The sequence below is a fragment of the Chaetura pelagica genome, unplaced genomic scaffold (assembly GCF_000747805.2).
Source record: "Chaetura pelagica isolate M959 unplaced genomic scaffold, ChaPel_1.0 scaffold614, whole genome shotgun sequence".
In the NCBI taxonomy this organism is placed as follows: Eukaryota; Metazoa; Chordata; class Aves; order Apodiformes; family Apodidae; genus Chaetura; species Chaetura pelagica.
This window is the reverse complement of record NW_009953087.1, coordinates 97050-113363: the sequence shown is the minus strand read 5'-3', so window position 1 is coordinate 113363 and position 16314 is coordinate 97050. Positions and strand designations below refer to the sequence as shown.

General features: G+C 37.8%; 1 protein-coding gene across 2 annotated transcripts in view; it reads right to left on the bottom strand.

The window, feature by feature from the left end:
- The window catches only part of RFX3 (regulatory factor X, 3 (influences HLA class II expression)), a 59234-nt gene extending 47985 nt beyond the window's left edge, over positions 1-11249 (bottom strand). For both annotated transcript variants that reach the window (XM_009996991.1, XM_009996992.1), the window contains exons 1-2: positions 11128-11249; positions 2037-2134 (exon numbers count right to left, since the gene is read on the bottom strand). In XM_009996991.1, the coding sequence (XP_009995293.1) occupies positions 2037-2134; positions 11128-11244 (215 nt within the window). In that variant the 5' untranslated portion in view covers positions 11245-11249. The remainder of the gene's footprint in view (positions 1-2036; positions 2135-11127) is intronic.
- Positions 11250-16314: the final 5065 nt, after the last annotated feature.

Genomic DNA, 16314 nt, shown 5'->3' with positions numbered 1-16314 from the left:
GGGGGGAAAAAGACAACTGAATTTACTGAACTGTGTGTGCAATGTCCAAGAGGAGATCAGTGATGAGTGATATTCCGCAGGGGTTGGTGTTGGGACTGAGGCTGTCTGACACCTTTGTCAGCGCCTTGGATGGTGGGATGAAGTGCACCCTTTCAAGTTTGTTTATGACACCAAGTTGTGTAGTGCCGTCAACAAGCTGGAGGAAAGTGATTCCATCCAGAGGAACCCTAGTATGCTTTACAGGTAAGCTCACAGAAAATGTATGAAGTTCAACCAGGCTAAGTGCAACATCCTGCACCTGGGTCAGGGGAATCCCAAGCACAATCACAGGTTGGACAGAGAAAGCATTGAGAATAGCCCTGAGGAGAAGGACTTGCAAGTGTTGTGTTGATGAGAAGCTCAACATGAGCTCACAGCCCAGAAACCCAAGCGTATCCTGAGATGCATCAGAAGAAGCATGGCTAGCAGGTTCAGGGAGGTGATTCTGCCACTCTACTCCACTCTCTTGAGGCCCCATCCAGAGTACTGTGTCCAGTTCTGGAGCCTCAAAAACAAGAGGAGGAAGATGACCAGAGGGCTGGAACACCTCTCCTATGAAGAAAAGCTGAGTGAGTTGAGGTTGCTCAGCCTGGAGAAGAGAGCTCCTTCACGAAGCAACAGGATCCTAATTTGACACTTCAGTCAGCTACAAAGCTGGTGGTGCCGCAAATCAGGAATCAGACTAGGTTATCACCAGAGGTCACATCAAACCTTATTATTCTATGTTTGTAAACTTCTCTACTGGAGAAAGGAATTTTGTGATGGGTAAGTAAGTTCAGAGAAGCAGCAAAAGTACAATAATGTGCTGAAAACAGGCAAAAGAAGCAGCAAAAAGAGACAGTTACCCTCCTTCCTCTGTCTCTCGTTCCTTTGGAAAAAAAATACTTAAAAGACAATATTAATATATTTAAGTAATAACTATTGCTGCTGCACTTTTCTATGCATTTGCCACTAGGACTGCAGCCAGAAAGACAGAAGGCCCTGTCTTCTGTCCTGAGGACGGAAATAACACAGTACATCCCATGGACAGAACTTACCCATAAACTGTAAGACACTTTTTCAAACAACATGTCCTGGTTTGAGCCAGGATGAAGCCAATTTTCCTTTTTACTGATTTTTTTTTTTCCTTCAGTAAGCTTTCTTTTAACTAGCAACAGTGTCTTCTGCTAGGCTGATAAGACAGTGGAATGTTTTTCTAACTACTGAGGCTTCAACGTCACACCTTCACTCTGCCGGCTCAGACACTATGGCGAGATCTGTGACCCCCCCGTAGGAGGCTGAGTTAGACAGACAGCAAAATTGGCCAAAGATATTCCATTCCATAGATCTACGTAAGCTCAAAGGGAGGTCAGAGATCACAGAAGACAACTTCCTTCCTGCTTCTTCTTCCCTTCTCTTCAGTCCATGGCTGGCATCCGGGGAGGACTCTGTTCATCCATCACTGTCGACCCTTAGGCTCGAGCTCTCCTGACCCTCATCACTCTCTGCTTTCTCCAGCAGCAGCTCTGGGATTCCTCGGGACTGTCCAATCTGAGGGAAGTACTGTGGGAGTTGCTGGGATGGGGGGAGGCGAGAGGATTTTGCCCATACCTGAACATATCTGTATATCATTGTATATATTTTCTTGTATCATTCTTTAGTGTTTTAATTAAAGCTGTGTAGTTTAGTTTTCAATCCAGCCAAGTCTCTCTCTTTTTCTCTCTCTCCCTCCCTACCTGGGTGGGAGGGGGAGGGGATCGAGAGCATTGTTGTCGGACCTGAGTCAAATGGTGACACAACACTATGCTGTATATGTAACTTCACGTACATCCAACTAAAACAATCACAGGAGTTCTATTTACACAAAAATTCTGTCTTCATTTTGAGAATAAAAGAGCTTTGATTGAATCCTATTTCTTTCCCACTTAAAATATACTAGTTGGTAGAATCTAACTGGAAATATATATTCAACTTCACATTTTAATAAACACACAAATGCCAATCATTTGCCAACTTACATAGCTCCATTAGTGTAGACTGTGTCACTTCCCTCCACATACTGAACCTGGGCTGGGTAGACATGCTGTACCTGTTGCACAGTCTGCACTTGCTGTACCTGAAAACAAAAACACCAGAAATTTCGGATATTGTAAAGAAGAACTGATGCTTCAGTGCACTTAATGGCTTCTAAACAATATGGGATATCTCTTTCCTCATAATTATTAAGGGTATGTCACAGCAACAGCAAAGAAAGTTACTCTTCTTACACTATGTTTGTGCTCTTACACTATGTCTGGCAAATGGAGCCCCAAAATTGAAGATGCACACTCACAGAGTCAAGATGAAGAATTACATTTACTACAAAAGAAAGTATCATTTGGCAACATGATTGCCTTTTTTAATTCCATTTCAGACCTGAACAATACAAGCCTTAAAATCACATCTTAATTTAAGTGTGTTGCAGTAAATTTAAAAATAAAGGTTCACATTAAGATGGTTTAGCTCTCATTTAACTGGGGTTAATCTACAATAATATAAAGGTTTTTTCCAGTAACTCTTGGATCCAATGTGTAATTATGGATCAAAACCCCCAATCTGAGTAACCTCTTTCCCAGAGTATCATCAGCTACAACAAACTCCAACAAAACTTGGGTTTACGTCAAGAAGTTAAACAACAGAAGGCAGTAAGGCATGGAATATCTTCACATGTATTGCTGAGATAGCATGCATGTTTTGTAAAAGCACACAGTCACAAATCAATTTCTTTAATTTATACGCTATGCAGGAAAGCTTCAGGCTATGCAAATTTCCTCTCTAGCCTTATTTTTTTTCTTCTGCTACACTAAATATTTAGAATTCCATATTTTACACCTGCTGTTATTTAGATGAGCAATACTTTCGTTCAAGAGCAGTATAGAATCTAAAAGTGCCAAAAAGACCTACAGACATCACAGACTGGCACAAATTTACCTAAGAAACTAAATCAAGAATGTGACAATGCACATATTTAGTAAATAGATCTAACATATACTACTTTTAAATGACTGTTTTCTCACATATTTTGTTAGGAGGCAACTTCAGGCTGATCCAGTTGGTCCTAAGGAGACTGCAAACCTAATAACCTCAGATGAACCTGTGTTTCATGTATTTGATGGGTCATCTCCAAGAGTTCTCTGAGAACACCCTAGCTTAATACCTTCAATTTTGCTATACTTTCAAAAGTTCTGTACACAAACACATTTTTCCTAGTCTTTTATAATCTTGACTCAGCCTATGAAAGAAAAATCTAATTCTCACAGAAACCTCCCTTTAGGCTGACATTAAAACCTGAACTGGCCATGGTAGGGGGTTGGAACTAAATGATCTTTATGGTCCCTTCCAGCCCAAACCATTTTGTGATTCTGTGAATTCTGAAAAAAACAAAACATCCAAGATTCGAAGTGCAGCTATACTACCATGGTTGAAAATCAGACGTTTCTCTGTCCATTAGCAGTGAAGGGACACAACGTGATGGCTAAAATATCTACTAAAATTGAATTTGTCACATGAAGCATTAGACAAATTGACAAATATACCAGAAATACAACTTCTCAACTTAAAAAAATATACTTTAAAGATGTCTTCTAATTACTAAGGCAAGGTACACCTGTGTACATTTCCTCTCTTAATCATATTAAGTTATGAATAGAGAGATTCAATCATCAAAATCAACACAAAGAAGGACCTGGACAAGCTAGAGAAATTCAATAAGGCCAAGTGCAAGGTCATGCACCTGGGTAGGAGCAATCCTCACTATCAACACAGGCTGAGGGATGATGTGATAAGAGAGCAGCCCTGCAGAAAGGGACGCCAGGGTATTAGTGGACGAAAAGTTGGACATGACCGAACAATGTGCACTCACAAAGCAGAGCGCCAATTGCATCCTGGGCTGCATCAAAAGAAGCATGGCCAGCATGCCTCAAGGGAGTTGATTCTGCTTCTCTACTCCACTTTCCTAAGTCCCCACCTGGAGTATCATGCCCAGCTTTGGAGTCCTCAACACCAGAGGGATGTGGAACTGTGGGAATGAGTCCAGACGAGGGCCACAAAGATGATTAGAGGGCTGGAGCAGCACTCCTATGAAGACAAGCTGAGCGAGTCAGGGCTGTTCAGCCTGGAGAAGAGAAGGCTCCAGAGAAATCTTATAGTGGTCTTCCAGTACCTGAAGGGGGCCTACAGGAAAGCTGGCGAGGGACTGTTTACAAGGTTGAGTAGTGACAGGACGAGGGACAATGGTCTTAAACTAGAGCAGGGTAAATTTAGACTAGACATTAGGAAGAAGTTCTTCACAATGAGGGTGGTGATGCACTGGAACATGTTGCCTAGAGAGGTGGCAGAGGCCCTATCCCTGCAGACATTCTAGGTCTGGCTTGACCAGGCAGGCTCTCAGCAACTTGATCTGGTTTAAAAGTTCCCTGTGCACTGCAGAGGTGGTTGGACTAGATGGCCTTTAAAGGTCCCTTCCAACCCCATACATTCTATGATTCGATGCGTGTTACCAGCTTTAGAACGTTTTTTAAATTAAAAAATATAAATAGCTGTGCTTTGCAAACATGTTTTCAACTAATCAAGGTACTATTTCCATCACCTCTGAATTTATAAATTAAATCAAATCATAATTTCATGTAACGGGCTTGAAAGTTACAGCCTTAAGTGTGTTATTTATTAGTACCTCTCATTATTAAAATTTGCCCATCTGTGACAAAACATGCAATAACTGGCTAAAATGTACATGTGCTTTACTGTGAAACATATGCAATGTATTATAATAAGTTTTCAAGTGTGACTCTAAAAGCATTTCTTCCCCTCAACTCAAGTTCTCCAAACTTCAGTGAAAAGGAGTCATTGTTGATCGGGCTATCACAGAGCATCAAACTGATCTACTTAACCTATACAGTTAGATAACATCTCGAAACAAGGCTTTGTTCTTAAAACCAGCAATTTGTCACCTGCCATGTAATGGATATGCTCCTTTCTCTGTCCCCGTAGTACAGCTGGGGAAACTCTATAAAAATGATGCTGTTGTTAGTATGAATTCCATGTTCTTGTCCAATCTTTCCCAAAGTGCACTTTGTTCCGTATTCATACACACTGGATATGGCTTATTCCCTATTTAAAAAATCCACACTATTTTTCTGTTAATAAAGGAAACGTGATTTTCTGCCTGCAACATGCATACAGGTAAAATGAAACTCTACAGCATGTGCAAGAACAACATTAAAAACTTTGTATCAGTAAATGCAGGTCATGTTCCTATTTTATACAAGATATTATATTTTCTCATTATTCTTGGATATAAGCTGCTACCATTTCAAAAACAGATGCAGTACGGTGTAAGATCTTTGTCACAGACCAACAGGACATTGCAGAGACAAAGTGCAATAGTGTTTATCCAAGCTCAGTTGAGGAAACAGAAAAATTCCAAAACTTGCCTATTTTATGATTTGGAACAAGAAGAAAAAATAATTTATCATTAATCAAAGTATCAAAAAAATAATAAAATTAAAATTGTACTTGATTAAGATAAATTTATTTTAACATAAGTTCACTTATCTAATATGCAGTACTAATGGAAATTTCATTACTTTATGCAACTAAAGTACTTTATTTTTTAAATCAACATTTAAGAACTAATAAATTACAGTGCTATTAAAACTTCTTATCTACTTCTCTAGATCAATTTTTTTTTTCCTTAAATTTTAACAATTAAGTTCAATATAGAAGGGTCACTGAATCAGTTTTTTTTTTCCAATACAGTAATAAAAAAACACATTGTATAAAAAAAATATTTTGCTTCATTGTATCTGAAATCAGTACTGTTGTGGTTAAACTGATTATGGTACTCAAGGAAGGCTTAGTCACAACATCGTATTGTAATGCATATAGCAATCATCATTAAGGTAGAGAAAGTTAGAGTTAAATATTTTTCCTATAGAGCAATGAGAAATAAGTTGCCTTCAGGATGGTCTTGTATAAGAAAATTCCGCCATGCTGAAAATCTTTGTTATATGATACCTCCAATACCAATTTTCTTTCCTATTTAACTTCATTTTGGGAAAAATGTTTTTACAAGATTATATCTAGTGCCTCTGGATTTTCTATTTAATTTTCAATGACAAGAAGAAATTAAATGCTCTATGAGCATAAAATAGTTTGAGAAGTTGGTTAAAATTAGGTTTTGTGGAAATTGAAAAAAAAAAACAAATACTCTCTTCTATTTATAATTTTTCTTCCACCTATTATTAAGCTCCTAAAAGGAAATGTGTGTTCTCCTGGTTTCAGGACAGAGCAGACAGTGAAGATCACAGAGAATATTCAACAGAGATATAAACGTAAATGGCCTTCTTGTTTAAAATATCCTCCAAGAATTAAATTATTTGGGGTGAAAATAAAAAATACAATTAAATATTTACTTAAAAGTGACAGTACGCAAGTTTTTGTTATTATCTGTCTGGAAAACAAAATTAACTAACTTGTATAGGAAATAGTGAATTAAGTAGGGTCAGACATAAGATCTTTCATTCCTCTTGCTCCAGGGACCATAGCCTGAAATAAAGAACTGGAATAGGATTAGAAAGAAGTAGCCGAAATGTTCCAGGAGAACATGAGGCAAATGAAAACTTCTTTCAATATGTATGTGTAATTAAAATTGCTAGTGGGAAAAAAAAGGAAAATTAATTATGTTCTTAATTATACCACCTTAGAGAAATGCATGAGGGGCTAAGTTGTATTGTATATGTGAGGTTTGTCAACAAAAATAAAGTGTGTAACAGCATACTGAAATGCAGAAACTACACTGAAGCATAAAAATGAACGGAGATTTTTCATTTCCAATAAAAAGTGCTTATATTCAAAGTATTACTAAGCAAGGAGAAGAAAAACAGGGCAAAATACATAAGGATTTTTAAACTCTATTTAAAAAAGAACATAAAATCATCCACAATGCCTATGCAAATGACTTGTATGTGCACCATTTTCTGTTCTCAGAGGTAAAAATAATTTTTGTACCTTCATTAGCCTAGATTACTTTTGGCAAGCAATACATAAATAGCACATGCTGTAATATTCTAAGCACATTCATATTTATATAATGGCTAATGTCAGCTCATTATTATATTTGTCATATACTAAACATGATTTTGCATTAAGAGCAATTCTGATTAGCAGATATCTGTCTGCATCTCCAGTTAATGGTACAATGATTTGTGAACACAATGGGCATCTTGCATGATGAATATGAAGAAATGCTTTGGTCAACCTCTGATGCATGAGATATACTTTTATAAAGAATTATACTAATATTTTTAGTTTTATTTATTTAATCCTTCCACAATGTATGGCATAAACTGCAAAGTAAGGTTCATTTTTAATCCTTAGAAGCTTACTGCACTGTACAAGAGTCCTGTTGAAAAAGCTGTAATACATTAGTCAAAAATCTCCACATCTGAGAAAACAAAAGACTAACAAAATCCCTCAGGCTATTAAAACAGAATTTAATTACACTCCTACCTTTTTCGTCTTACTATTGTTGCTTTTTGCTTATACGAGACATGTTTGCCCCCTTATTATTCCCCTTTATCCCATCTCAACAGTAACAGCTGCTGTCCTGCATGAAACCAGCAGCTACCAGTGCCACTTTCATCAGAAATGAAGCCCAGGTTTTCATTAATGAAACCTTTTTTCCCATTTTGGACCATCACAGAAGATTTATACTAGCTCTATGCAAATTAGGAATTTATTCTACCTTAAAATGTCAAAAGTTACTCTTTCACTCTTTGCTCAAAAGACAGGATGCTTCAATGCAGAAAGGCTCTTAGTCCACCCTGCCACTTACTCAGCTTGCTCCTCCTCATGGCAAAAGTGTTCAGTTTTGAAATAGACATAATACACTTCCTAAGCATTAAAAAACTCATTGATGCTATGAAAATTACCCAAATTAATGTATGCATGTCATTTAAGTATGATGTTATTTACGGGAATGGAAACACAGGAAATAAAGACCTCATGTGGAAAAAATAAATACTATATACCACTTTAATATTATTTTTTTAAAAGCTGAAATGGTATTATTCACTAAAAAGTACTAATAAATTACTGTAAACACAATACAGAAGTTTCAGCTTACTCCAAATGGCTGCATTTACACAGACACTTATGTTACAGTACCTTTGAATGTAACATATTTCAAGAAGTACCCTATTGTTTTAGTAAAATATATCCTCAAAAGGATACACTCCAAATGTGCATATGCTCACATATTTTGGATACAGTTGCCATTATTATGTATGTCTTTTACAAACGACCAGAAAAAACAGAGGCGCAGTTTATATACTAGGCAACTAAAACCTTTCCTCCAACTTCGGTAACTCTGAAGGTGCAGAAATAATAAGCCCTCCTGTTATCAGAAGAATGACTTTATGAAATTAGCACTCCTCCTGATCTTGTTTAGGCAACTTGGCCCACTTCTACCAAATATACATTAAAGCCCTTATTGACTTTAAACAAATGCAAAGTATATGCAGACAATTCCTCACATAAAATTTCCTCCACACAGTAATTGCTTCAGTGTTTGATATTACTTCTTTGTTTTGTTTTGTGAACCATACAATTGAAATTACATACCCTACATACATTCTTCATCACATTTCCTGCTGGTATACCATAATCACATCTTCACTCTTCCTGTTCTCCTCACCACACATCCAATTCCATACCTTTTCCTCTCTCTCTACACAAATCTCCCACACAATACCAAGTTTTAATCACTGCAGCACTGTCTGCATTGGATTTCTTAACATTCTTGTTCAATCTTCGCAAAATTTTGAAAAAAAATCCTCTTCCTTAGTGGGTCGATCCGTTAGCCTTCCTTTCTGAAACATTATGCAGATTCCTACGGCCAATGTTTAAGGAGTCAACTGGAAAAATATAATCTAAATCCCCATTGCAAAAACAATCGAAAACAATGAAATAAAACAATTGAAAACAATTCAATGAAAGAGAATCTCAGAAGTACTAAAGGAGATGTATGTAAGGTTGATAAGAGACAGTTTTACATATTGCAATAAAATAACAAAAAAAAATCCTGCTCTCATTAAGGTATGATCAAACAAGTAAAAAACCAATCTACTTCTGGGCTTCTGTTTTTTGACATGAGTATTACATTAATAAAGGATAACTGGAATAACCTCTGAAAAGATACAGATAGTTGATGACAAAAATTAATGCATTATTTATGTGGAGAAAAAAAAAGAGCCAATTCTATCCTAAAAGTTTTCAGAAAGGTAGAAACTTTGCACAAGCAAAGTATATAAACACCGAAGTCCTGTTCTGCACTTGCTTGTGACAAAAAAAGAATACAGGATTCTATCCTTAACAGTTCAAACAATCCAAAGATTAATATAATAGCACAAAGTAGCCCACATGCCACTAACTTATTACCAATCTTCAATCTCTTACACTGATCATTATATCACATTAATAGAATTCAGTATGTAATATTAGACTATAATACGTATATCCTATTTGCTTAAAACAGCAACTGTGCAGCGCTACCAAATAGCCATCTTTCATCTTAAAAGCTGAAATACAGGAATAACAAGGAACAAATAACAAACTATATCTATTAAACATCTGTCCTTATGAAAGAACATAAAAATCATACAAATTATCCAGATAATACTTCATAAAGAAAAGAAGTCTTGCACTTCACAAATCTTACCAAAGAGTTAGGCAGACAAAATCTCCTACAAAGGCTAGCTAAGTCCAAGTACCATGGAACCTTCAATTAAAACTTAACACACTATTCAAAAGTCTCTGTCCTAATCAGTATTTCAGTAAAGAGAGAAAGATTTAACAGTCTGAACTCAGGAGAAAATATTTCAAACAATTGTTGATTCACTAGGGTGAGTTCCAAGTAAGTAACACAAGTTACACAAGTTGCACAAGTATTTAAATAAAATTTTGTATTTAAAATAAAATTTTGTATGTGTAAATTCAATGTTTATCTGATTTAAAATTTTTTTTAAGAAACTTGTATCCTAAGAGATACATAGACATATAAGCGGAAAGCCTAGTAATGGAATTATGAGCAACTACAAATTGTCAATCAGGAAAAAACTGCTAATGAAATGGATGAGACTGTGGAACACATACTTAAAAGGTGTCACTTGGAATTTTAAAACAAACAAGTGAAGAATTTCACGTAGGGAAAAGTGTTCCACTGGCACAGAATCAAATTACATTACCTAATGAACTATGTTCAGTTCTCATGCTATGGATTCTGAAACTATGAAGACAGTTTTTCAAGAAAAACATCATCAGATGTCACCCACAGTACATGTCACAAGAACAGGTAATTTATGTGTATTCTGGAAGTCTTGGACAGGTGTCTCAGCTTTCACACGCAGTTCCTGTTTTCTACCTTCATACTTCTCCTTTCCTCCTCCCCATTTTCCTCAGTCACCACTCCTTTCAAAGCCTATGGGTGCTGCATAGGAGAGTAAATGTCTCATGCAAGATAGGTGGCACTGTGCTGTCTGCTACAAAAATCTTACTTCCTGGCAAATGCAGGTAATGGATTACCTACTGTCACACTGCAAATACTCTAAGGACACTGTGCAAAGAACTGCAGGTAAAGGCTAAAGATACCAAGGACAGTGCTTTTTGTTTTTACAATCACATTGCTCTTAATCGAAGTCCAAATGAAAGGAGAAATGGTATAGCATATAATAACAGAAACATATTAATTACTTAAAATAAAAAATGTAAGTATTCAGTAACACAAATAATGTAAATTTATATGAGCTATTACATTAATTCTATAATAACCTACAGTTAGAATCATGTATGTGTACTACTGGTGCTTGTCACATGCTTTGGTTAAATAACAGATCCTGAAAACAGCTTGCCTTTCTCTGGCTATTTTAATTTCAGTAAAATAAAATGGATAAAAGCAGAGCAGGAAAGTTTCACTTAGCAGCCTTGTACAAAATCAAGTTCTTCACCACACTGTAAAAAACTATCCTTCTTAATTATTTTTTTTTAATATCCCCAAAACTAATAACCACCTACCTGTTGCTGAACTGGTACTTGCTGTACTACCTGTGTAGGCACTGCTGCCTGGCCAGCCACAGATGTCTGTAAAGTCACAGTCGAACCTGTATCCGACCCAGTCTCTGATGTCTGCATCGTGATCTCTGAATAAAATTAAAACATAAAATTAGACGGTCAGCACAATAATTTTTAAAAAAGTGTTATTTATATTAGCATACCAATTTGTCAATTATCACTATATAGATCTTAAAAGTTGCTGTTATCAATATTGGTACGAGATAAATATTTTTTCCCCCTACTAGCAGATGAATTAGTACAAATAGGTTTTTATCTTAGGTATTTTCACAGTATCTTTTATTTACATGTGCAGAAACATATCACTTCTATGACTTTTGTCACTTTAAGATAATTTTAAAAAATCAGAAGTAAATCTTCCCTCAGCTTGTAAATAAAACTGTTTTTTATCCGGCTTACTGAATTATGTTAAAAACTCTATACATTCAAACTCTAAGTCAAATTTCTAGCAGTCTGCAGAATGAAGGGCTGTAAACTGGAAAGCAAACTCTTAAAGGCATTTAGTGAGTCATAGTGAAAAAGCAACTGAAATAACCTTCTTCAGTAGAAAATATTAAAAAGACCACTGTAGTTGAAATCTGAGAAGAAAAAACTTTTCAACACTAAAACCAGAAATACATCATGGGTAGAAAAGTACCGAAAATTGTGACCCTTATGTTTACAGGGAACAATGGAAATTTCAGAACACAAAAATGTTTTAAGAATCAAGGAAAATGCCTTAAAAATATATCTTATCAGAAAGAAAACCACAGATGACTTATGCCTTCATAGGAAACACAGACTGAAACATGGAATTCCTCAGTTTCACTCAGCAGAAATGTCTATACAACTAACTGGGCAAAAAAACCAAAATTAATTCAAAATCAGGAATTATACTTCTTTTTTTTTAACTTTTGAGCAATGGATGATTAACTGGTGAAAATAATAACCTTCTTCACCTGGTACCTTCAAAACCAACAACTGTATGCCTTTGTGAAGAATTACAGTAAACAAATACAAATTTCTAGTCTGTGTACAAAAAGTTCTGTGATCTAAAAATGTAACTGCCCTTAATTTCTATTAACCTGTATTAGTTATAGAATACTTTGGCAGCCTAAAGACATATGTCACTAAAAATTAGTAGTATTGTAATGCATAATAGAAAAGGTTTATATGAAAAATAAAAAATACCAAAAAAAAAAATCGACAAATACTTAGAATGCCCTATCCAGATATTTGTGTTTTTTAACTGAACTGACCAAGATGGCTGACGGAGAAACTATAATCCTCATCCCCATCCCACAAACAAATAGCAACCTCCACTTAAAAAAACACCTATTGTTTTTTTGAAACAAAACCATTACAAAAAATGTGTCTATTCAGAGTCATGCCAATGTATACTAGGAGGAATTAATTACTGTACCAAAAAAACCTCAGAGCCTCTCAGAAAATTCCAACAAATTGCTTTACAACTGAGACAGATTCAACAACAGACCTTCCTTTCAAGGCTGGGATCCACAGCAATTTAAGCTGATTTAAAGCTCAATTTGTGCAGTCCCTCCCAACTACCTCTGACTCACTCAGCATTCAAATGTAGTCAGTGCAAAGCAGGAAACAGCTATAATTTGGGATGGGGGTGGGAGATAGGGCAAGGCCTTGCCAACTGGGATCATCTTTAGTTTAAACACCATGGAACCATGCCCATGCCACCTGACAGATTTAACTGCTTCTTCTGAAATATTCAGAAAGGCTGATAATTTGTTGATCATATCTATTTGACATTTACCAACAGATTCTCAGGGCTGTCATGCTGACTGAACCCTCTACTTCTTTGCAGCATGTATGACAAAAATAAGGATACAAAATGAAAAGTCCACAGACTTTCCCTCATCCACTGAGTGAGTGACCCTGTCACAGAATGAGATCAGGTTAGTCACACAGGACCTGCCTTTTAAAAGCCCATGTTGACTAGGCCTGATTGACTGCTTGTCCTGTAAGTGTCATGTGATGGCACTCAAGATGATCTGCTCCATAACTTTGCTGGCACTGAGGTCAGGCTAACAGGCCAGGACAGGTCCTTCTTGCACTTCTAGATAGGCATAGCACTTGCTAACCTTTAGTCAGTGAGGACCCCCCTCCCCCGGTTAGTCAGGACTGCTTATAGATCAAGGAAAGTGGTTTGATGAGAACTGCTGCCAGCTCCTTCAGTACCCTTGGGTGGATCCCATCTGGCCCCTCCTCTATAAATAGGATAGAAATGGATTTGATAAGATGGACAGTTCAGTGGATGAGGAATTGGGTGGATGGTTGCATTCAGAGAGTAGTGGTCAATAACTCAATTTCTGGACAGAGATCAGTGATAAATTGTGTCCCCCAGGGGTCCATATCAAGACCAGTACTGTTTAATATTTTCATCAATCACACAGACAATGGGATCAAGTGTACCCTCAGCAAGTTTGCAAATGACACCAAGCTGACTGGTGTAGTTAAACACCTGAGGGATGGGGTGCCATCCAGAGGGACCTGGGCAAGCTCAAGAAGCGGACTCCTGTGAACCTGAGGAGGTTCAACAAGGCTAAGTGCAAGGTGCTGCACAAGGGTACAAGTAACCTCCAGTGACAATAGAGACTGGGGATGAAGGGATTGAGAGCCATCCTGCAGGAAAAGATCTGGGGGTAGTGGCAGATGAAAAGCTGGACATAAGCCAGCAATGTGCACTCACAGCCCAGAAAACCTATCATATCCTAAGCTGCACTGAAAGAAGTATGGCCAGCAGGTCAAGAGAGGTGATTCTGCTCCTCTACTCCACTCCCGTAAAGAGTGAAGACAGACCTGCTGAAAGCAGTCTAGAGGCACACCACTAAAATGAACAGGGGGCTGGAACACCTCTCCTATGAGAAAAGCCTGAGAGAGTTGGGGTTGTTCAGCCTGTAAAAGGGAAGGCTCCAGGGAGACTTACTGTGCCTTTTCAGTACTTAAAGGGGGACAGAAAAAAGGCATGGACAGATGTTTTAGTGAAGCCTTTAGCAATAGGACAGGGGGTAAGGGTTTAAAAGAGGGTAGATTCCAACTAGGTCTAAGAAAGCAGTATTTTATTATGAGGATGGTGAAACACTGGAACAAGTTGCCAGAAGAAGTGGCAGATGTCCCATTCATGGAAACATTCAAGGACAAGATGGACAGGGCTCTCAGCAACATCATCTAGAGGAGTACGCCTTCGCTTTCGGCAGGAAGGTTGGATTAGATAACCTTTAAAGATCTCTTCAAACTCAAACTATTCTGTAATTCTCTGCTTCTATGTTTACGGTAAAATATTAATCCAGAACTAAATCAGCGCCACAGTCCAGCCTAACTTAAAACTAATAGTTTTTCCCTGAATTCCAATATTCATGAGAACATTTGATTTCCAGCATTAATATCTAGAAAAAAGAAAATCTTTACTTTCCAATATGTAATCATCTTAAAGTTTCTGCAGATAAATTGACAAAACATTGTGCCATATAAGACACATGTAGGGGTACTAGACCAAACTCATCCACAATGTAAATGTGTGAGCTTAAATAAACTCAGTCAGAGACTTAGAAAACTATTTTTTGTAAACAAAGGCAAAAAGGGAACCTATGCTTATACACATGCTTAAACATTTATCTGGAAATAACCATAGCAGTGATTATTATACCTTTCAAAGAGAGTTGCAGCACAGCATAATAGGATACCAAGAGATTTCTGGGGTTTCCAAAACATAACAAATGACACAGACAATGGCAACATTCCTAATGGAATACTAATGACATGAGTATTTTAGTTCGATAGTTAAACACTGTAAACATTTTATAAATTGAAGTAATTCAGGTTCTGCTCAGTCCTTGAGCAGCACAAAGTCGCTGCTAGCAAAAAAAGAACTTTAGTTGCAAAAATATCAACATCCTTAAAGAAGAAATGCAATTAAACTGGCTTTTAAGGGAAAATGTAAACTTCAAACCACATTTAACTGACTTGTAAAAAGTGTTTCACTTAATGAAGCCAGATATTACAATAAATAATATTATTCTGTCGTGGTTTGGGCCTAACACGAAAACAAAGAAACAACTACATGGCCACTCACTCAACTCCCCCCTCCACACACACACTCGGGGATGAGGAAGATAAAGTCCAACTAGAAGCTCATAGGTTGAGACTAAGGACAAGGAGGGTTCTTCACTGATTAAGGTCCCGGACAAAACAGACTCAACTTGGGGAAAAATAATAATAATAACAATAATTTAATTTCACACTAATCAAACACAAACAGGAAACAGACAACACACAGAGCAGGGCTTGCATATGTTACCCCACCCCTCCCTTCTTCCCGGGCCCAAATCACTTTGTTCCCGGTTTCTCTCCCTCCTTCCCCCCAGCGGCACAGGGGGACAGGGGATGGGGTTTAGAGTCAGTTCACAGGCTGGTGGTTCCTGCTGCTCCTTCCTCCTCAGGAAGAAGGATTCCTCAGAGTTCTTCCCTGTTTCCCCACGGGGTCCCTCCCATGGCAGAGAGTCCTCCAGGAACCTCTCCTTCATGAGTCCTTCCCACGAGGTCCGGAGCTGCTCCAGCCTGGGCTTACCACAGAGTCAGGGGCTGCTTCGGGAACACCCGAATTCCCCGGCGCCGGGGTCTTCCAAAGCTGTGGAATCCACTGGCAGCAAATCCACTGATCACAAAATCCAAGTCCAGTGGCCAGGTTCATCTCTCCTGGTGCCTTCAAGGAATGTTCCACCACGTTCCTCCACGAGTGCAGGGGCACAGCTGCCATCTCGCCATGGGTTGCAGGGAAACTTCTGCTCGGGCACCTTCTTCCTCACCAACCACCAGCACCACTCTCCTTCCCCAACACAGCTCTTCTCCCTCAAGCCATTCTCTGCTAAGGTGTTACGTCAGTTCTTTCGTATGTTAATGAAGTGGCGCATCTATTGTCCCTCTAGTGGCTCCTTTGCTGGTTTTGGAGCAGAGGGAGCTTCTCAGCTTCTTAGGGGAGCCACTCCTGGGGCCCTTCCCCTGCTACCAAAAACCCACTAATCCAAACCAGAACAATACTGAGCAATTACATGAAAACATTTTTATAATCTAAATGAAATATCTTAATTTTTCTCTGATACTGCATGTATGTAAAAGCCC